Source organism: Anomaloglossus baeobatrachus, unplaced genomic scaffold, assembly GCF_048569485.1.
Source record: "Anomaloglossus baeobatrachus isolate aAnoBae1 unplaced genomic scaffold, aAnoBae1.hap1 Scaffold_109, whole genome shotgun sequence".
Taxonomy (NCBI): Eukaryota; Metazoa; Chordata; class Amphibia; order Anura; family Aromobatidae; genus Anomaloglossus; species Anomaloglossus baeobatrachus.
This window is the reverse complement of record NW_027441879.1, coordinates 648,030-670,577: the sequence shown is the minus strand read 5'-3', so window position 1 is coordinate 670,577 and position 22,548 is coordinate 648,030. Positions and strand designations below refer to the sequence as shown.

Below are 22,548 nucleotides of genomic sequence, written 5' to 3'. Positions count from 1 at the left end.
ACTGGAGAGGTGAGGACTCTGGAAATGTCTGGAGTGAGATTTATTACTGTGTCTCTCCATAACCAGGATTACACAGTAGTGAAGAAGACCTCTGGTGAGCGCTGTCAGGCCCCTGTGTCTGAGGGATGGGGAAGACCCCTGAGCCCAATCACGGGGCCTCCACGTCACCTCCCGATACATGAGGACATCAATGACCAGAAGATCCTAGAACTCACCTACAAGATGATTGAGCTGCTGACTGGAGAGGTGACACTGCTGGGAATGCTGGGACATTATACAGTAACGCTATATAGGGATCGGGGGGTGACTGTATCATTGTATGTGTCAGGTTCCTATAAGGTGTCAGGATGTCACCGTCTATTTCTCCATGGAGGAGTGGGAGTATTTAGAAGGACACAAAGATCTGTACAAGGACGTCATGATGGAGGTTCCCAAGACCCTCACAGCACCAGGTAATAGACAGGACTAAATACACACGGCCTATAATTATCTGTATGTAAGGAATGAATTCAGTCCCTGTATGTGTCTCCTCCAGTTCTATCCAGTAACCGGACAACACCAGAGAGATGTCCCTGTCCTCTTCTCCCACAGGACTGTAAACAAGAAGATCCCGATGTTCCTCAGGATGTGTTTCCTCCAGTTCTATCCAGTAAGAGGACAACACCAGAGAGATGTCTCCATCATCTTCTCCCACAGGACTGTAAACAAGAAGATCCCGATGTTCTTCAGGATCATCAGGTAGATGTAGAGAAGGTGCCATGAAATCTCCCTATGATGTGTAGACGGCTGTGAGGTCTTATGTTCAGTCTTGTTTTATCCACCAGTGTTATGTTTTATACTTGTGTAATGAGAGTGGTGGAGATGGCAGTGTAGCACCCCGGGGTCGTGGGGTTTTCACCCAACACATCGCCGGGCCAGGGGTGCGGATTCTCTGCATCGTCATGGGCCAGCCTTGCCCAGTTTCGTGATCCTGAGACGTACAGGAAGGGAGGGAAGGCAGTGTACGGGTTGGTAGGATGGAGGGAGAGGGCGGTGAGGAAACTCTTTTTAGATTGTGACGCCACCTGTGGTACGCGGCCCCAGGGATGGGCCGCCGCTGCGCTTCCGGGTGCTGCTCTCCGGGGCTGATGGTGAAGGTCACAGTTGGGATGCTGTCGCTCCTCACAGGCGGAGCGGGGTTACCTCGGGGAGGATGACTGAAGACGGACGGGGTGGTGGTGCTCCCCATTGGTTCCGCAGCGTTGGGCGACAGTGCCGGTAAAGATGAGGGAGAGACAGGGGCTGCGGTTCCAGGTCTTTTTACTCACTGGTAGTTCAGGCGCTGCCCCAGAGTACCGTTCTCCACAACGATGGACTCCAGCCGATACCGATTCCGTGGAAGTTCAGATCTGGTGTGTGTCAGTCTATGGTTCAAGACCTCAGCCCCAGATCCTTTATGCTATTTGGCTGCACACTTGGTGGGACAGGTTCGGTGACTTTTCTAGCCGTTCCCGCGACCCTTGCAGAGTTGGTAGACAACGTGAAGTATGCCTGCGCTAGGGTTCTGTACCCTGACAGTACTGGTTCTGTGGAAGCAGTCACCTGCTTCTCCCCAGCGACCGTGTTCAAACACCTTGGCCCACAGAGCTGCTTCTCGGCATGTCTGCTTTGCTCTGTGTCTAGAGCTGTTCTCTCCTTTTGTAGTTGTGTTGTGTGTTCCAAGCTGTTGCCCCCAGCCACTTCATCGGATGGTTCATTACTCTCACTAGGTCAACCTGCTCTTCCCACTGTGTGCGCCTGACTCCCCCTGTGGTTGCTTCTCCCTGACCCTGAGTCCCCGGTTCCAGTAGATCAGGGAGCCCCTGGTGCGGTGGCGTCCTGTAAACCCACCGCTGAAGTGACCCCCTACTTTGACCCGACCCTGGCACGGTCCCCATTGAGTAGGGCAACCCACTGTAACTGTGTGTATGTGTGTTGGTGGAACTGGTACCGACCCTCCTTGAACCCGGGATAAGTACTACACCCTAATTGAGGTGCAGTACCCTGTGGCACCTGAAGCCTCAGGGGCAACCACAGCAGGATTAGAGCTGATCATAGATGTGACTTCTCCATCTGTCTGTGACTTTTGGATCACATTTATCCCGTTCTCTACACTGAACACTTACATCAGGGTTTCGACACCAGGTTATCAAACAGAGAGGTCGACCCTATCCCATGGGTCAGAAGGTCACAGCGCAAGCCAGCACTAGTTGGATCTGCTTTGCCTTCCACTTAGCTGTGGATACTATCCTCGTGCTGGCGCTGCTAGGGTTAAGCAGATCCTTGTGTCTTTCTTGGCTTACCATCCTGAGATGTCTCAGCTGTTCTGATTTTTGCACTCCCCTCTGGTATAAGTTCTCACCACTTCACCTCAGTAGTTGCCAGTGATAACTTGCTTTTCCATGGTCCTGGCATGGAGGTGTGAGCCATGGAAAGAGCAATTGTTTTGAATTTGATCCTGGAGATTGCTGCCTGGAAGTTTTCTTTGGTGTCTTCCTATTAATCATCTCCCTTTTTATTAATTTCTCTTTCCACCCCCCTTTTTTACCACTTGTTGTTTGGGAATGCAGTTTCTTTTTCCTTTGTCTGTCGTTTTCTTTTTGTGTCATTATTATAAAGCAGGACTAGTGTTCCTCCTGCCCTGCTCACTAGATACGGTTGTGATTAGGGTAAGACAGGGATAGACACGTGATTGCAGCACAAGAGGAAAAAACCTGTCTTGGGACATCGGGGAGCTCAGAGTTGCTCAGAGTATGTGACAGGGTTTATCCTTCCTGTTCTTCCCTAGAGGCAGTGACTTCCACCCCATCTTTTTCATGATACACCGCTCAGCCTCTTTGTGGAACACAACAACCAGGAACTGCTCTGTATTGGTAACTGGTGCCTACTGTCAGCAAAGTCCAACCTCAGAGGCTCTGGTGATGACTGGGTCGGCACTTAATCATGCCCCCCTGGATAAGCCTGGTTCAGAGCGCAGTGAAGCCCTCACACAACGTATTAGCATGACAGGTTTACATGTAATTATTCAAATGAAATGATTCAGATGAAACCCCCAAATGATCCATTCACTGTAATGAGGAAGCAGAGTTAGTCTGGACTTCTCATGGCAGCGCGGTAATCATCCCTATCTAGTGAACGGTTATCTCCAGTAATTGTATTATTACACCGGATTCTTTATGATGTTATGTCGCGGGCGGAGGAGGGGACGCTGCGCTCTCCCACTGCTCGGGTCCAGCTGCTGCTGCTCGGTGGTGGCTCGAGCGGTGGGCCGGATCCCGGGGACTCGAGCGGCGTTCCTCGCCCGTGAGTGAAAAGGGGGAATTGATTGTGGGGATTTGATATTGTCCGTGACGCCACCCACGGTTGTGGTGAGATTGGTGACACCACCGCTGCTCTGGACGGGGATCCCGGGAGCGATGACAGGGAGCAGCCTGGATGTTAGTTCTCCCCTCCGTGGGTAGGGGGTTGGTTGTCCCGGGGCCCGGTGAGGGGGTAGGGATGGATGGCAGGCTGGTTACAGGGCCTGGTGAGGTGCAGGGTCGTGGGGGCAGCGCTGTGCCACACAGCACGGTGGTACTCACTCAGCCAATGATGAACACAGAGTCTCCGGTAAAACAAACGGCTGGATGGACGGGTCCCACAGACGGCTGCGGTGTTTCTCCTCCCGGCAGGTTGATGGTGACTGCCTTTCCCTGCACCTGTGTAGTGTGTACGGTTCCAATGGGTTCCCACCGGTAACCCGCTCCCCAGCTTGGATATGTGCTGAAGGAGCCCCTTTTGCCCGCAGGCTCTGGCCCTGGGAACTTTAGCCTTGGCGGTTACTGTGTTTCCCTCTAACGGTTGGACTGTTGCCTTCTGTCGGGACTTGGCTGCTGGGAAACCCAGGAGGTTCCCTTCGCTAACGGATTTGACAAATTGCACGGCGACTCCTAGCCTTCTCGGGGTCCGTAAGCCCCTGCCGGATGGTGCTGGCTTCTCTTTGTGTACCGGTCCGGTACCGCCGGGCCACCGCCCATCCACGGTCCTTACGGCTAGCTCCAATAGGCCTCTCCTGCAGACGGTCACCACCGTCTGCCAACCTTGCTGTTCCGTCCGGGCCACACACCCGGACCACTTTCTGTCTGCTCCTTTACCACTTCACTCTCCTCACTCAACTCCCAACTATCTGCTCTCCTTTTCCCACCTCCAGGACTGTGAACTCCTCGGTGGGCGGGACCAACCGCCTGGCCCACCCCCTGGTGTGAACATCAGCCCCTGGAGGGAGGCAACAAGGGTTTTTGTTTGACTTTGGTGTGCCTGACCGGGAGTGTGGGGTGTGTTGGTGTAGTGCTTGTGACGTCCTGGCTTGTCCAGGGCGCCACAGTTACATCGTCATCTTCTCCCCATTCAGGTCCCTAGAATATCGGATCCTCTCAGTGGAGATCTTCTATATAAGAGAATTCTCCTGATTGACCCATCAAGGATGGATATGGACAGGGACAAGATGGCGGAGAGGATATTACACCTTACCCTAGAGATCCTCTTCCGGCTTACTGGAGAGGTGAGAGATTCTGATGACGTCGCATTACATCATTCTTATCTATGGGAATAACAGATGGACAGAACTGGAGAGGTGAGGACTCTGGAAATGTCTGGAGTGAGATTTATTACTGTGTCTCTCCATAACCAGGAATACACAGTAGTGAAGAAGACCTTTAGTGAGTGCTGTCAGGCCCCTGTGTCTGAGGGATGGGGAAGACCGCTGAGCCCAATCACGGGGCCTCCACCTCACCCCCCGATACATGAGGACATCAATGACCAGAAGATCCTAGAACTCACCTACAAGATGATTGAGCTGCTGACTGGAGAGGTGACACTGCTGGGAATGCTGGGACATTATAAAGTAACGCTATGAAGGGATCGGGGGTGATGGTATCATTGTATGTGTCAGGTTCCTATAAGGTGTCAGGACGTCACCTTCTATTTCTCCATGGAGGAGTGGGAGTATTTAGAAGGACACAAAGATCTGTACAAGGACGTCATGATTGAGGTTCACCAGCCCCTCACATCCCCAGGTAATAGACAGGACTAGATACATACGGCCTATAATTATCTGTATGTAAGGAATGAATTCAGTCCCTGTATGTGTCTCCTCCAGTTCTATCCAGTAAGAGGACAACACCAGAGAGATGTCCCCGTCCTCTTCTCCCACAGGAATGTAAACAAGAAGATCCCGATGTTCCTCAGGATGTGTTTCCTCCAGCTCTATCCTGTAAGAGATATCTACTTATGTACTTTCTGTACTAATTTGTGTTTAGACTTTTAGGCTTTCTGCTCTGGATTTTTCAGCTGTTTTTTCTTTGCTTCTGCTTCTTCTGCTGTTTGTTTCTAGTACCTTCTCTATGTCATTATGACGGCAAATGCAGAGGGTTAATGAATACCGTTTCTCCGAAAATACGACCTACACTGAAATTAAGCCATAGCATGATTTTATGGGATTTTTTGAGAATGCTTGAAATATAAGCCCTATTCCAAAAATAAGCCCTAGTTACAGTCAGGACCAGTGTTGGAAGGAATCAAACTGCACGATTTCTCAGGAACCCCACTCTCTTATGGACCCCATGAGTTGTATTCTAAGGTTGATGGTTTAAGGACCTTTGATTATTTCAAAGTCATGTGACATGATGAAACCAAAGGTCTCTTAATTGCAGAAGTCTAAAAGAACTCAACAGGACATAGACTGGCGTTAGGGGAAATGGAGAGCAAACTGGGGAATTTCACAGGCCCCCATTCTCCTAGCAGTCATAGTGTTTATACGCCAATTATAGGACTGCTTAAGGTCCTTTTTGACATCATATCATGTGACCAAAGGCTGGTGTCTGTGTCTGTTCACGCCAATTTTAACCAGCTTTGCAAAAATGGGCAGAGCTTGGCCAGAAGAAGGGTGTGATGTCACCACTTCTCTAATTCATAACAAACTGTGGCGTTCCCTTTGCCAGAAATCTCACTTCAGTTCCTGATGTTATTTGTCAGTGTCCATTGCCGGTCTTGATGAACTGGAGCCCTAATGTTTATCTGGACAGACCGCAAGACCCTGCTACCTGCTTTGGTTACAAAACCTAAGGATGGGCCATCAACATTACAGTCCCGGACAATCCCGTTAAATATCCGGCATCTGTCTAACTATTTTATGTTCGTCTTTGAAAAAAAATTCTTTCAAATTGTCCATGTTGTGGATCAAAGTTACAAGGAGATTTTTGCAGGTTTTGCCAACTGTCATGGCTGCGCCAGGATCTGTGAAAATTATAGATTCTGGCACTCTGCAAGTTAACTGCTCTGATGTCTGTGAGCAGTGCAGGGAGACGCAGGCGTCGAACCACAGGCTTGGGCAGGCTAGCAAGAGTAAGGGGCACTTTGCACACTACAACATCGCAGGTGCGATGTCGGTGGGGTCAAATTGAAAGTGACGCACATCCGGCGTCGCAGGCGATATCGTAGTGTGTAAAGCATTTTTGATACGATTAACGAGCGCAAAAGCGTCGTAATCGTATCATCGGTGTAACCTCGGTCATTTCCATGAATTGGGAATGACCGATGTTACGATGTTGTTCCTCGTTCCTGCGGCAGCACACATCACTGTGTGTGAAGCCGCAGGAGCGAGGAACATCTCCTACCTGCGTCCTGCAGCTCACACCGGCTATGCGGAAGGACGGAGGTGGGTGGGATGTTTACGTACCGCTCATCTCCGCCCCTCCACTTCTATTGGCCGCCTGCCGTGTGACGTCGCTATGATGCCGCACGACCCGCCCCCTTAATAAGGAGGCGGGTCGCCGGCCAGAGCGAAGTCGCAGGGCAGGTGAGTGCATGTGAAGCTGGCGTAGTGATAATGTTCGCTACGCCAGCTATCACCATGATATCGCAGCTGCGACGGGGGCGGGGACTATCGCGCTCGGCATCGCAGCATCGGCTTGCGATGTCGTAGAGTGCAAAGTGCCCCTTATTCTCTGCTGGGTTGCTTGTTAATGTCTTTGATCACATGCTGTAGAGGAGAAAGTATCTATCGATCCCCTTCTGTATATGCTGGCTGGACTATTCCATTAATGCCATCTATAGGTTACCTATACTGGTCTGGTGAGGTGTTGAGATCCAGACTTACGGGTGGTTGTTGTGTATTATTGCCGTGAGCTGTTGTGGTGTTAACCCTAGTCTTTTTGTTGCTGCCTTTCTGCATTTCCATCATATTCCTGCCCCTTCCTTCCCCGGGGGATAACAGATTAGATCTGGTCAGGAGAATAGTAAGGCACAGGACTCTGGCATCTCCATCTTCAGGGGTAATCAAGAGGTTAGGAACAGTTTAGGGTCCCCTAGCTTGAGGGACAGTATAAGGGCCCCCTGTCCCTCATTATCCTGCAGTCATATTGTGACAATCAATCAGATTATTTCCTGTAGCACATTCCAGAGAACTGGTGCTAGTAATGGGAGATTCAAATTAATGAAGATGTAACTCTTAGGGGTACTTTGCACACTACGACATCGCAGGTGCGATGTCGGTGGGGTCAAATTGAAAGTGACGCACATCCGGCATCGCAGGCGACATCGTAGTGGGTAAAGCCTAGATGATACGATTAACGAGCGCAAAAGCATCGTAATCGTATCATCGGTGTAGCGTCGGCGTAATCCATAATTACGCTGACGCGACGGTCCGATGTTGTTCCTCGTTCCAGCGGCAGCATACTTCGCTGTGTATGAACCCGCAGGAGCGAGGAACATCTCCTACCAGCGTCACCGCGGCTCCCGTAGGATATGCGGAAGGAAGGAGGTGGGTGGGATGTTTACATCCCGCTCATCTCCGCCCCTCCGCTCCTATTGGCCGCCTGCCATGTGACGTCGCAGTGACGCCGTACGACCCGCCCCCTTAATAAGGAGGGGGGCACCAGCCAGAGCGACGTCCCAGGACAGGTGAGTCCATGTGAAGCTGCCGTAGCGATAATGTTCGCTATGGCAGCTATCACAAGGATATCACAGCTTTGACGGGGGCGGGGACTATCGCGCTCGGCATCGCAGCATCAGCTTTCGATGTCGCAGCGTGCAAAGTACCCCTTAGATAGGGATGGGAGATCCCGATTTGTAAAGATCGGAGATCGTACCGATCACATAGTAATCGAGTCCACGATGCCGATCACGAGATTTCCTGAAAAGCTTGTGTTACAGATCGGTCCAAATCGGGACCAGGGGCTGTAAAAAGAAAGCACATTAATAAAATAAATATCTTTATGATCATACTAACTGGTCACATGACTATGACGTTTTCAAAGGTCCTCTTAACTCCGGGGGTATTCACTGCACTGCTCGTCACTTGGCAGTCATCGGCTGTTTTTGGCCGGGTTTGCGGTGATGTCAGGGTTCACCCAAGTCCATGGCTCATAGACTCGATTGAAGTTTGACTGTCACTGTGCGAGTGTCGCATCGCAAAACGGCGCTCAATCTCCAGACAGCAGCGGGTCGGCTGCATGTCATTCCATGCAGCTGAAGCGCTCCTGTCCTGAGATCAGTCGGTGCGGGGTGATGCCCATGCAAGACGCCAGTGCAATCATCCGCTCATTGTCCGCCTGCTTCTTGCTCTGTACAGAGTGATGTAGCAGAGCTTACAATGCTCTCTGCTTCTCGCTGTGTTTAGACTGTGTCTGTACAGAGTGATGAAGCTGACAATGCTCTACCTGTGGATTACGTCGGACTAAGGATTTTTTTATTATAAAGATGGAGTCTCTAAATGTTTTTTTGTTTTATTTCTAATAAATTTTTTCTCTGTGTTGTATTTTTTTTACTGTTTACTAGAAATTCATGGTGGCCATGTCAATTTGGCGTGACACCATGAATTTCGGGCTTAGTACCATCTGAGAATACAAAGCTGGTATTAACCCAATTATTACCCAGTGTGCCACCATCATTGGATGAGCTGGGTAAAGCGCCTGGAAATGGCGCTAAGAAACAATGCGCCATTTGCAGGGGCGGCTGCAGGCTGCCTAGAATCCCAGCCCCCATCTGCCAGGGCTCTACCTGACTGCCCATCAAAATACAGCGGGAGCCCACGCATTTTTTTTTTTTATTATATTTTTAAATAAAATAAATAAATAATGGGTTTCCCTGTATTTTTATTGCCAGGCAGGTGGGGGTGGCAGCCCGTAGCCGCCCGCTTCAACTGCGCTGAGAATCAAAAATACTGTGGAGCGCCACGTCATTTTTTAAAATTATTTATCTTTATACAACTATACATACTATATATTGTGTACAATATATATTGTGTGTGCACATATATATATATATATATATATATATATATATATATATATATATATATATATATATATATATATATATACAGTTCTGTCAAAAATTGAGTGACCACTGCAAAATTTTCAGTTTTTCTGATTTTTCTCTTTATAGGTATATTTTTGAGTAACAAGTAAATTATTGTAAAATAAATACAAATTTTTTTTCTTCGAAATTTGGAGACGTTGCCAGTAGTTTATAGAATAAAAGAACAATTTACATTTTACTCAAAAAATATAAAGAGAAAAATCAGAAAAACTGAAAATTTTGCAGTGGTCTCTTGTGTGTGTGTGTGTGTGTGTGTGTGTTTTTATATATATATATATATATATATATATATATATATATATATGTATATATATGTATATATATATATGTATATATATGTATATATATATATATGTATATATATGTGTATATATATATATATGTATGTATATATGTATATATAATTATTGTACACAATATACAGTTGCATGAGAGTAAATAAATAATTTAAAAAAATGCCGAAGCGCTCCGCAGTGTTTTTGATTCTCAGCACACATAAAGCAGATGGCTACGGGCTGCCACCCCCATCTGCCTGGCTTTACCTTGGCTGGCAATCAAAAAACAGGGAGGCCCTTTTTTTAAAAAAAGTTTTTTGCCAAAAATAAAAAAAAAGTGACGTGGACTTCGCCATATTTTTGTATGCTAGCCAGGTACGGCAAGCAGGTACGGGCTGCCTCAAACCCCCAGCTGCCTATTTGTACCCGGCTGAGAACCAAAAATATAGAGAAGCCTTTTTAAATTATTTCATGAAATAATAAAAAAAATGACGTGGGCTTCGCCCAATTTTTGTGTCCAGCCAGGTACAGCTAGGCAGCTGGGGATTGGAATCCACAGCACAGGGTGGCCCAAGCTTTCTGGGCCCCCCATGCGCTGCAAATTGCAGTCCGCAGTTGCCCCAGAAAATGGCGCTTTTATAGAGGTGCCATGTTCTGGCGCCGTATCCAACTCTCCAGTGGCCCTGCTGGCGGGTAGCATGCTGGGTAATAAGGCGTTAATACCAGCTTTGTTTTACCAGCTGGTATTAAGCCCAAGATTCTTAATGTCAAGCAAGTTTGACCCGGCCATTAAGAATCTCCAATAAAGGGTTCAAAAAAAGACACCACACAGAGAAAAAAATACTTTAATAGAAATAAATACACAGACACACTTAGAGACTCCATCTTTTTTACTCCCTCTCACCCCTCCACGATCCTAGTCTTCTGTCACCGATCTAGCTCTGCTATATCAGAATGCACAGGGGGGTGGAAGAACGCTGCTGCTCCCCGCGCTGTCTAATCACTCAATGAGTGATCAGAGGCTGCGGGTTGGTAAACGGTGACGTCGCCGCTGCCACCGTTGCCATAGTAACCTAACAAGCGGGTTACTATAGCAATGGTGATCTCCGATCACCTGATTCCCGGCACCACTATTCATCACCGGGTGTAGCAGCCAATCCCTGCATGTGGGCTAACTCTGTAAAGAGCGCCAACATGCAGGGAGGGGGAGCAGGCATGTACCCGAGCATCTCGTTGGTATACAGCAGTCGCCAAATATATCGAGTACTGAGATACTTGGGCGAGCACCGTGTACCGGCAAGCATGCTGGCACTACAGGACCTTTGCATGACGTCATAGCCATGTGACCCAGTCTGTAGCCAATGAGATAATACCACATTCCCACATGACTGATCACATGGCTATGACGTCACAAAAGGTCCTTTGGTTACCGGGAGGACACAGCGATCATCGCACTCGGAAGTAGAAGCGGTGGGAGACAAAGTGCAGGACGCGTCGCGGGACCTGTAAGTATAATGACAATGTTTATTATTGAGTGTATTCTTTATTTTACAGCCCCCCTCCCCATCCCATAACTGTAAAGTCCAACATCGGTGATCGGACGCAAGATCGTGTTATCTCGATCCCGATCTTGATCTTTACAAAATAATCGGACGAGTCTCCCCGCTCCCGACCATCAGGGGGATCACCCATGACTACTCTTCAGGCTGCTTTACACACAGCGACATTGCTAGCGATGTTGCTAGCGTTTGCACCCGCCCCCGTCGTTTGTGGGTCACGGACAAATCGCTGCCCGTGGCACACAATATCGCTAGGACGCGATAAACTTACTTACCGTCCTAACGACGTCGCTGTGGCCGGCGAACAACCTTTTATTTAAGGGGGAGGTTCGTGCGGAGTCACAGCAACGTCACACAGCGGGCCACCAATAGAAGCGGAGGGGCGGAGAGCAGCCGAATAAACGTAACGCCCACCTCGTTGCCGGAGGACACAGGAACGCTGTTGTTCGTTGTTCACGGGGTGTCACACGTAGCGATGTGTGCTGACTTAGGAACGACAAACAACCTGCGTCCAGAACGAGCAACGATCTTTTGAAAATGAACGACGTGTCAACGATCAACAATTAGGTGAGTATTTCTGATCGTTAACGCTCGTTCGTAGGTGTCACATGCAACGACGTTGCTAACGATGCCGGATGTGCCTCACGAATTCCGTGACCCCCGACGACATATCATTAGATACGTCGTTTTGTGTAAAGCGGCCTTTAGATGTCGAAATTGGACAACAGATTCAGAATAAATTTTTTCCTAATTTAATTTCTGATATTATGGTTTAAAAAATGTATTTTCAAGATAATATCACTAAAACATTGTGTTTATTTTTAGCAGATGACTGTATTGGGAGTTCAGATGGAAATCTATTATCTTCAGAATTTAAAACAGATGATAAAAGTATCACACATGATATATATGAAGAGCATGCTCTTGTCACAGATATACCTCCAGTCCTTCTTCGGAAAGTTTTAACATCTGGTCTTTTCAAACAAGTCCAAAATTACGATTTATCACAGATTTGTATGCAAAATAAAAGTTACAGAAGGGATGGGGAACATGAAACTGCTCCTACAAGGGAAAAACCATTTTCATGCCCAGAATGTGGAAAATGTTTTACTCAGAAGATACTCAATCAGAATCTTATTGAGCATCAAAGAATTCACACAGAGGAGAAGCCATTTTCATGTTCAGAATGTGGGAAATGTTTTATTCAGAAATCAAATTTTGTTATGCATAAAAAAAATCACACAGGGGCGAACCCATTTTTATGCTTGGAATGTGGTAAATGTTTTACTAGGAAATCAAGTCTTGTTGACCATGGAAAACTTCACACAGGGGAGAAGCCATTTTCATGTTCAGAGTGTGGGAAATGTTTTATTCAGAAATCACACCTTGTTAGGCATCAAAGATATCACACAGGGGAGAAGCCATTTTCATGTTCAGAATGTGGGAAATGTTTTAGTCAGAAATCAGCCTTTGTTATGCATCAAAGATCTCATACAGGGGAGAAGCCATTTTCATGTTCAGAATGTGGGAAATGTTTTATTCAGAAATCAGATCTTGTTGTGCATCAAAGATCTCACACAGGGGAGAAGCTGTTTTCATGTTCAGACTGTGGGAAATGTTTTATTCGGAAATCAAAACTTGTTCAGCATCAAAGATGTCACACTGGGGAGAAGCCATTTTCATGTTCAGAGTGTGGGAAATGTTTTAATTGGAAATCAGAACTTCTTGTGCATCAAAGATGTCACACAGGGGAGAAGCCATTGTCATGTTCAGAGTGTGGGAAATGTTTTAATTGGAAATCAAAACTTGTTATGCATCAAAGATGTCACACAGGGGAGAAGCCATTTTCATGTTCAGAGTGTAGGAAATGTTTTATTCGGAAATCAGAACTTGTTGTGCATCAAAAATGTCACACTGGGGAGAAGCCATTTTCATGTTCAGAATGTGGTAAATGTTTTATTCAGAAATCAGATCTTGTTGTGCATCAAAGATGTCACACCGGGGAGAAGCCATTTTCATGTTCAGAGTGTGGGAAATGTTTTATTCGGAAATCAAAACTTGTTCAGCATCAAAGATCTCACACCGGGGAGAAGCCATTTTCATGTTTAGAGTGTGGGAAATGTTTTAATTTTAATTCAGAACTTGTTGTCCATCAAAGATATCACACAGGGGAGAAGCCATTTTCATGTTCAGAGTGTAGGAAATGTTTTATTCGGAAATCAGAACTTGTTGTGCATCAAAGATCTCACACAGGGCAGAAGCTGTTTTCATGCCCAGAATGTGGTAAATGTTTTACTAGGAAATCAGGTCTTGTTCACCATCAAAAAAATCACACAAAATAAACCATTTTTATGTTTTGAATGGGGAAAATGTAATTCTCAGAAATCACATTTTGTTAAACATGTGAAGAAGCCGCACAGGGAAGGAACCTTTTTCATGTTGTGAAAAATTGAAATGTTTAACTGGTAAATCAAGTCTTCCGACATCAGAAAACCAGCAGAGCGGAGCAGCCATTCTTGCTTTCGGAATTTGCCAAATGTTTTTATCATTAATCGGGTCCTGTTGTCAGATGAGTCACACGGGAGAAGCCATCATGATGTACTATAATTCAAAGGGTTTTATCCTAAAATCGGCTACAGTTCCTTAACCCCTTAACGACCGCGGGCCGTAAAATTACGTCCTAAATGACATAATCTTACTGCCCGTTGTCCTCCGGCGGCAGCATGCCGCGATCGGCACACATCTCAGCTGATTTTCACAGCTGAGATGTGTGCCTGCTAGGCACGAGCAGAATCGTTATCTGCTCGTGCCGATTAACCCCTTATATGGCGCTGTCAATACATGACAGCGCCATTATAAGCGCGATTGCGGTAAGCATTTACTTACCGCCCGAAACCGGAAGTCACGTGACGCGATCACGTGACTCCCGATAGTTGTCATGGTAGCACAGGGTCATGTGATGACTCCTGTACTACACATGACTTGGTTTCACTTTCGCTGTGCCCGGGGCACAGCAAAAGAGAAAGACAGCGTATCTGCTGTTTACAGCCTTCCAGCTGTGATCAGCAGATACTGCAGAGCGATCGGAATGCTGATCGCAATAGCCCCCTAGGGGGACTAGTAAAATAAAAAAAAAAAGTTAAAAAATAAGTTTTAAAAAATTAAAAAAAAACAAAAAAACCTAAAAGTTCAAATCACCCCCCATTCGCCCCATTGAAAATTAAAGGGTTAAAAAAATAAAAAATATACACACATTTGGTATCGCCGCGTTCAGAAACGCCCGATCTATCAAAATATAAAATCAATTAATCTGATCAGTAAACGGCGTAGCGGCAAAAAAATTCCAAACGCCAAAACGACGTTTTTTTGTCGCCACAACTTTTGCGCAAAATGCAATAAGAGGCGATCAAAACGTAGCATCTGCGCAAAAATGGTACCGTTAAAAACGTCAGCTCGAGACGCAAAAAATAAGCCATCACTGAGCCTAAGATCCCGAAAAATGAGAACGCTACGGGTCACGGAATATGGCGTAAAACGTGCGCCACTTTTTTCGGACAAACTTCCGATTTTTTTTTAACCCCTTATATAAAAGTAAACCTATACATGTTTGGTGTCTACGAACTCGCACTGACCTGAGGCATCACACCCACACATCAGTTTTACCATATAGTGAACACAGTGAATAAAATATCTCAAAAACCATAGTGCTATCGCACTTTTTTTGCAATTTTTCAGCATTTGGAATTTTTTTGCCATTTTCTAGTACACAATATGGTAAAACTGATGGTTTCATTTAAAAGTACAGCTCGTTCCGCAAAAAATGAGCCCTCACATGACCATATTGACTGAAAAATAAAAAAGTTACGTCTCTCAGAAAAAGAATGGCGAAAAAAAAAACGGAAAGCGAAAAATCGGCCGGTCGTGAAGGGGTTAAGTAAGGATTTGTGATGAAAAGAACCATTTTCTTTCTTTTTAGAAATTATTGTAGTTTTTCGACCATAAGACATACCTAGGTTTTGAAGGAGGAATATAGGGAAAAAAATAACGCAAAAATTGTGGTCATGAAGCACTGTTATGGGTAGGATTTGCTGCTGACACTGTTACGGGGATAAAATCCCCCAATTCTGTACTAATGTCCCCCATACTGGGCCCCTTCCAGGTATATGTGTCTCCCATGCTCGTATATATGTCTTTCATCCTGGTATATATGTTGCCTATCTTTATCCCATCCTAGTATATATGATCCCCATCCTGGTATATATGGCTCTTGTCCTAGTGCATATGTCCCTATCCTTATACAGTATATATGGCCCTCATCTCGGGCCCATTCGTGTATATATTTCCCCATCACGCTGCACACATAAGAAAATAAATGATTATACTCACCATCCCTCCGCTCGCCCGGTGCATGGTGTTCTCTTCTGATGCATGCAAGTGTCTTCAGCATGTAAGCGTGTCTTGCTAAATTCTACTAAAAAGGGGGCTGAAAGCCCGTACTTACGAAGCGCTCACTGATATCCTAATCAGGCACGAATCCTAATATTCTTTATAGCAAGATACTATTTATTTTAATAGCACATGAATAGTTAATGGTACATAGGCATTTAGAACTATAGTCATAGAATCTTATACAATAACAGAAATATGCATCAACATTACCGTTTGTTGTAGCAATCCTTTCACATCAGAGAGAACTCGATTTAATGATAAGGAAACAACATGGCATCTTGCATCACAGGAACTGAATTATTGATAGGTCAAATAATATCTGGGATCACTCCTATCTTTTGATTATGATCCCTATCTAATCAAATTCATACTTCAGTCATATCACATTGGTATCACAATCGGTCCTTGATCCCAGGGATTATTTTCCATCATCAGTATTCCACTAGAAGAAGATCACTCGGAATATACCATACCATGACCAAGAAATATTGTTTGCCACAAATTTTGTTTTCTTGGTTTGTTTAGATAAACGTTGAATCACAAATATAATCACTTTCACTACTTTGTTCAGTATATTAAAACTAAAAGCAATATTATCTGAAAAGCTCCCTTGAATATCATGTGTTTTGGCATTTGCTCGATATTCAAAGGAATCATTACACATTACATTTCCCGATATGTTACTACAAGTTTCACTAGTCCCATTTATGAACATATTGGCATAAGGCCATAACATATCATGAATTGTCCTTTCCACTAAGCTGGGTTTAAAAGCATCTACAGTATTTATAGCTGTCCCAAAACTTATTTTTATATTCTCTATAGGGATGAATTCCAGGTTAGTCAGTCCAGTCTTATTTCTTAGTACCCAAATTCCTCCCTTAAAAGCCAGATATTGCAAATTGGTGACTGTTGCATTCAAATTGCCTTGCCACCATGGAAGATTGATCCATCCCACTATGGAAATGGGTACTGTAGTATTCTATAGACGAACACTTCGAGTGTCTTTATCAGCAAGATGATCAGAACAACTTTTCTACTTTAAGATTTCCTCCATCGATACCGGGACATCCAGATAAGGGATACTGGTGGCTGTAAGCGAAGAATGTGTACAGATCCAGCAATCTGTGTGTTGAAAATGTGATGGTGCATCAGAAATGTATTCGCCATAGGTTCCTCCTGATGTAGACTTGTCCATCCAACGACCAAAGAGGCAAACATCAAACACAGGAATTTCTCCATCTCATCACTATCGAGCTCTTTCCAGTAACCGATACCATGGATTCCGCTTATTTACAACACCATCTGCAAATAAAGATACACTATTATTCTCGTAAATAACATTTTTCTTGTGGAACATATTCCCACTTCTCCACTTTTGGTCTCATTATCAGGAGAGTACGATCTTTTCCGACCGCTATTACCTCTGCCTCTGAGGGCGGTCCTTGAAGGTTTTGAATCCATATTTTTGCTCCTACATTTGTAATATTAGAGGATCCAAAACCTTTAATATCCCGTATTGTTAATTCTGCCGGGGCAGTTCCTTCTCTTATTTCAGACAAGTTTATTGGAATTATCAACATCTGAGCTACCTTCTGGTGCTTCATCAATATCAAAGGTTCATTTCCCAAATTTAGCATCAGTACCTTGATTTCTCCCTGATAATCTGCCTCTATTACCCCTCCCACCACTATGGCTCCTTTTAACACTAAACTAGAACGAGTGGCTATTTGACCACAATGATCCTTTGGTATCTGGCAACCCAATCCTGTTGAATTTGGTTTTACCTTACCTGGGGGTACCACGACAGTTTCCAATGTACTGAGGTCTAAACCTGCTGAATAAGGTGTCGCTCTTTCTGGTGTGCCCAAACAGCTGTACCTTGCCTTGTCAACTGTTGGACTGATTTGTCTGATGGCTGCTGCTTTATCTGCTTCTGAATTAAACAAACGTTCAAGTGAGTTAGTAGGGACATGAGCATCGAAATGAAATACAGTGGTCTTGGTAGATTGAATAATCCCTTCAATGTCTTGCCACACTTCCCTGACCATCTCAAACACATTTTGCTGTTCCTCTCCCCAGTGGAAGTCATATTTTTTCCTCGTTACTTTGTACAAATGAGCCAACATTTGTCCCAAATGAGGGATATGTTGTCTCCAAAAATCAAACAATCCAATATAAGACTGAGTCTCCTGTTTGGATTTAGGGACCAGAAAATTAATAATTTTCTGTCTGGCATTGGGCAAGATCTCTCTGTGCCCCTTGTTCCACTGAATCCCTAGACATGTTACCATCTGAGACGGTCCTTGAACCTTGGCATCATTGATTTCCCATCCTTTACTCCTCATATGAGCAACCAGTTTTGTCAATTGATCTTTCACACTTTTCTCATCTTGTCCTTGTATCATTATATCATTGATATAATGTGAGATCTGCATTTCCTTATGACAAGACATAACCCCAAAGGAGAATTTTCCTTTGGTTAGATTAAGAGTCATCCATTTTAGGATATCAATTCCCAAAATATATTCTGGTATAGGTACTACCAGTACCGTATACTCCTGATAGGTAAATTACCTATCTTCAAAGCTACCTGTGTCTGAACCCCCGGTGATCACTTGACCACCTAGTCCAGCAATTTTTACTCGAGGTCCTTTTATTGTTTCTGGGTTTCCATGAATTAAAGTAGCCTCCGCCCCGTGTCAATCAAAGCTGGGACTCTTTGAACATTTCCCCCTTTCCAATGTATGCTAAGATTGACGTAGGGACGTTCGTCCCTTTTTATCAATAGGGGGGCTTGGCTGGCTACCTATGGTAAATCACTTCCTTCTGAACTTTCATTTACACAGACTTCAGTCTGTGTATTAGCCCTTACTTCCGTGACCTTTGTGGCCACGGCTGCAGCCAGTTCTTCCCATGGATAAACTGACTGAAAATCTTCCCAAGACACATTCTTTGGGGGGTTTTCCCCTTTTCCCTCTTATTTCTTTACCTTGGGGGTTTTTGAACCCCCTTCCACATTTGTAGTGGTCACTTTCTTTGTGGATAGAACTTTCTGTTTGTACAACTTCCATAATTCTCCTGTCTCCTTTCCATCAATCCTTTCCTTATTGATCCCGGCTTTAAGCAAAGCCTGGAACATGTCTTTGCGAGACACTCGTGGGGCCTCCCCTACTGATTTCTCTTTCCAATCAGGATTGTTTAGCTTACTGTTACCAACATGGCCTCCAGGGGACGATTTATCCCACTGTCCCATATCCTGTAACTCCCTCATCCTCCCTAGAACTACACCGATTGATTCTCCAGTCAGCGCTACAGTTAAGGTTAAAATAACTGTTTTGTATGCTGGAGGAGCATGTTTAACCAGCCTATTTCTTATGCTGGCTTTCAATGGGTACTGGAGATAATCATCATCCATTCCCAAAAGAGGAAGAGCATTCCTCATTGCTTCTTCCTTCAGCCTTTCCATACCATCTTTTAAGGTATACCAAGGTTTATCATTGATAGGAAAGTCTGCTTCTGATGGATATTTGTCCAGAAAAGCATGGGCTAAGATCATGATTAAGTTTTGAGTACCATGCTCATTATGATCAACAAAATAATTTTTTATTGATCTCTGAATTACTGGGTCACGAGACATGGTGACAAATTTTGCCACGTCTCCGGCGTCAAAGTGCACTCCACCTCCTCCGAGATCGTGCACCCTGACCAACCAGGGAATTTCTCCTTCTCCTGGTTTTTGTCTAAACTGTGTTAAAATGCTATCAACTTCTCCCTGAGAGTAATCTTCAATGGTTACTCGATTTTTTACATGAGGAATTGTTCTCTCATTTGTGATGGCATTACTATCTTCGTCATATTGCAGATTCCCCTGACCATCCCGGACATGTTCCCAGATGATCTCATTCTCTGTCCTCTCTAGGCGCCTCCTTACGGGATTAGCCTGAATCTTCCCTTTATGGTAATCCTCCTCATCAGATGATGAAGATTAATCCCACACATCCCCATCCCAAGTATCGGGATCCCAGTTTATAGAAGCTGAGACGATACTTTTATGTACTTTGGTTTTATTTACTTTTCCTCTTCTTTTCTTGTACTTATTTTGAGCAATTTTTATGGCAGCTTTTTCTGCCACATTCTGATAATGTTCCAATTTATCCTTCAACAGTCTGGAATTACATTCCATAACTGTTTTCAGGCCACCTAATTATCATCTTTTGTTCCATCTGGGAACTTTTCTTCTGCATCTTTAGATTACGCTCATGCATTACACTATATGCACTTGCCAAAATCCAGATGTGCCGTGCTAAAGACACTACATCACCTGCTTTCACAGGGACACTACCGAATACATTCACAACATCAGTAGCTTCACTACCCTTAAGCTTATCCTGCCATTGTTCTGCCAATTCACAAGACGCTACATCACCTGCTTTCACAGGGGCACCACTGAGTACATTCACAACATCAGTAGCTTCACTACCCATAAGCTTGTCCTGCCATTGTTCTGCCAATCCACAAGACACTACATCACCTGCTTTCACAGGGGCACCACTGAGTACATTCACAACATCAGTAGCTTCACTACCCTTAAGCTTGTCCTGCCATTGTTCTACCAATCCACAAGACACTACATCACCTGTTTTCACAGGTGCACTACTGAGTACATTCACAACATCAGTAGCTTTACAACCCTTGAGCTTATTCTGCCATTGTTCTGCCAATCCACAATTGACCAATTCATGTGCTATAAAATTGTAGGGAGCCTTAATCCAGCTCGGGATCTCCACAACGACCTCCTTAACATTATCCTTACGTTTTCTGAACATTTTGACACTATGCAAAAAGATTAAAAAAAATATCTGGAAATTTGCCAAATATATGTTTTTAATTAAATTTCGTTAATTCTTATAGAAGTAATCCTGCCGACTACGCCAATTTATGTCTTGCTAAATTCTACTAAAAAGGGGGCTGAAAGCCCGTACTTACGAAGCGCTCACTGATATCCTAATCAGGCACGAATACTAATATTCTTTATAGCAAGATACTATTTATTTTAATAGCACATGAATAGTTAATGGTACATAGGCATTTAGAACTATAGTCATAGAATCTTATACAATAACAGAAATATGCATCAACATTACCGTTTGTTGTAGCAATCCTTTCACATCGGAGGGAACTCGATTTAATGATAAGGAAACAACATGGCATCTTGCATCACAGGAACAGTGCGTACACTTCAATGTCCTGGAAGGTTTCCCTTAACATTAAGCGAGTCCGGTGTATTTTTATAGGAAAACTTTGTAGGTTGTGTTTAAATGGTCACCAGCATGTGACAGCTGAGTCATGTTCATGTAACTTGACCACAAACCGCTGTGGGCACCAGCAGCTTCCTGCACATTTACTTGTACATCCTGCCAGTTGACAACTGACCGACCACAGTTTACCATAGTGTTAGTGAAATATTGCAATGAGCCGTAAGTTTCATATGCAAGCTTCCTTAAACCTGTCTTTAAGCCAACCACAAGTTTCCGGTAAGTGGAACTGTAAATGTGACTTCCTCATTATCTTGAAACTGCTTCAAAACCTGTTTGACATGTATTCTTTGGTCATCATAGTGAAATTGGTTATTCAGAGGACATCTCTTTGATACTGAATTATTGATAGGTCAAATAATATCTGGGATCACTCCTATCTTTTGATTATGATCCCTATCTAATCAAATTCATACTTCAGTCATATCGCATTGGTATCACAAAGCGGCACAGTGCATGACATTGCTGCCATGTGCCCCCAGTTACACGCGGACGTCAGCTGCCGGAATATTCACTGCTCCCCACACCTGGGATTGTGAGCTTGGGGAGCAGTGAATATTCATTCTCTAATAAACACACGTGATCGCCCAGCCACAGCAGTAAGCCAGCGGCTGGGTTGTTATGTGTACCAAATATTAAAGAGAAAATAGCAATTCAGAGGCTAAAATATAGCTTTTAATCTATTCCATTAAAATTTAGATTAAAATATGTGAATAACCCAAAGTTCTCTGGATTGTTGTCATTAGATTCAGCAATCACGTTTCCAGAGAACCTATGATATAACAAAATGAACAAAAAAAACACAAAATACACAACAAAAATTGAGTAAGATGATTATCACTCCAATAAGGACAGTGGTCCAATAATATGAGTATCTAAAAAATCCTGAAAAACAACTCAATATAACAAACATATAGTGCACGGTGAATCTCAAAGAGGAAATCACCAATTCAAATTTTGTAGAATGAGTAAGGGGTGCTTCACACACAGCGAGCTCGCTGCCGAGATCGCTGCTGAGTCACGCTTTTTGTGACGCAGCAGTGACCTCATTAGCGATCTCGCTGTGTGTGACAATGAGCAGCGATCTGGCCCCTGCTGCGAGATCGCTGCTCGTTACACACAGCCCTGGTTCGTTTTCTTCAAAGCCGCTCTCCCGCTGTGACACACAGATCGCTGTGTGTGACAGCAAGAGAGCGACAAATGAAGCGAGCAGGGAGCAGGAGCCGGCGTCTGACAGCTGAGGTAAGCTGTATCCAAGATAAACATCGGGTAACCAAGGTGGTTACCCGATATTTACCTTAGTTACCAGCCTCTGCAGCTCTCACGCTGCCTGTGCTGCCGGCTCCGGCTCTCTGCACATGTAGCTGCTGTACACATCGGGTTAATTAACCCGATGTGTATAGCAGCTAGGAGAGCAAGGAGCCAGCGCTAAGCAGTGTGCGCGGCTCCTTGCTCTCTGCACATGTAGCTGCATTACACATCGGGTTAATTAACCCGATGTGTACAGCAGCTAGGAGAGCAAGGAGCCAGCGCTCAGTGTGCGCGGCTCCCTGCTCTCTGCACACAGCGCTG

The 22,548-nt window shown here is 44.8% G+C and overlaps 2 protein-coding genes across 2 annotated transcripts; both read left to right on the top strand.

Annotated features, from left to right (window-relative positions):
- The first annotated feature begins 155 nt into the window (after window positions 1–155).
- Window positions 156–4,912, top strand: LOC142260466 (uncharacterized). The gene is made up of 5 exons (XM_075331937.1): window positions 156–246; window positions 329–452; window positions 536–738; window positions 4,409–4,558; window positions 4,688–4,912. The coding sequence occupies exons 1-5, from the start codon at window positions 223–225 to the stop codon at window positions 4,910–4,912; spliced, it is 726 nt and encodes a 241-aa protein (XP_075188052.1). The 5' UTR covers window positions 156–222.
- A 1,363-nt stretch (window positions 4,913–6,275) lies between these two features.
- On the top strand, window positions 6,276–14,010 carry LOC142260465 (uncharacterized). The gene is made up of 2 exons (XM_075331936.1): window positions 6,276–6,342; window positions 12,035–14,010. Exons 1-2 carry the CDS (start codon window positions 6,276–6,278, stop codon window positions 13,549–13,551), a joined length of 1,584 nt encoding a protein of 527 aa, XP_075188051.1. The 3' UTR covers window positions 13,552–14,010.
- Window positions 14,011–22,548: the final 8,538 nt, after the last annotated feature.

Bases quoted from the DNA above. Each gene is read 5' to 3' on its own strand.
- LOC142260466 (XM_075331937.1), top strand. From the start codon at position 223: ATGATTGAGCTGCTGACTGGAGAG. The intron at 453-535 runs GTAATAGACAGG...TGTCTCCTCCAG, and splicing joins CAAGACCCTCACAGCACCAG to TTCTATCCAGTAACCGGACA. The intron at 4,559-4,687 runs GTGAGAGATTCT...CTCCATAACCAG, and splicing joins TCTTCCGGCTTACTGGAGAG to GAATACACAGTAGTGAAGAA.
- LOC142260465 (XM_075331936.1), top strand. From the start codon at position 6,276: ATGGCTGCGCCAGGATCTGTGAAAATTATAGATTCTGGCACTCTGCAA. The intron at 6,343-12,034 runs GTGAGCAGTGCA...GTTTATTTTTAG, and splicing joins AGTTAACTGCTCTGATGTCT to CAGATGACTGTATTGGGAGT.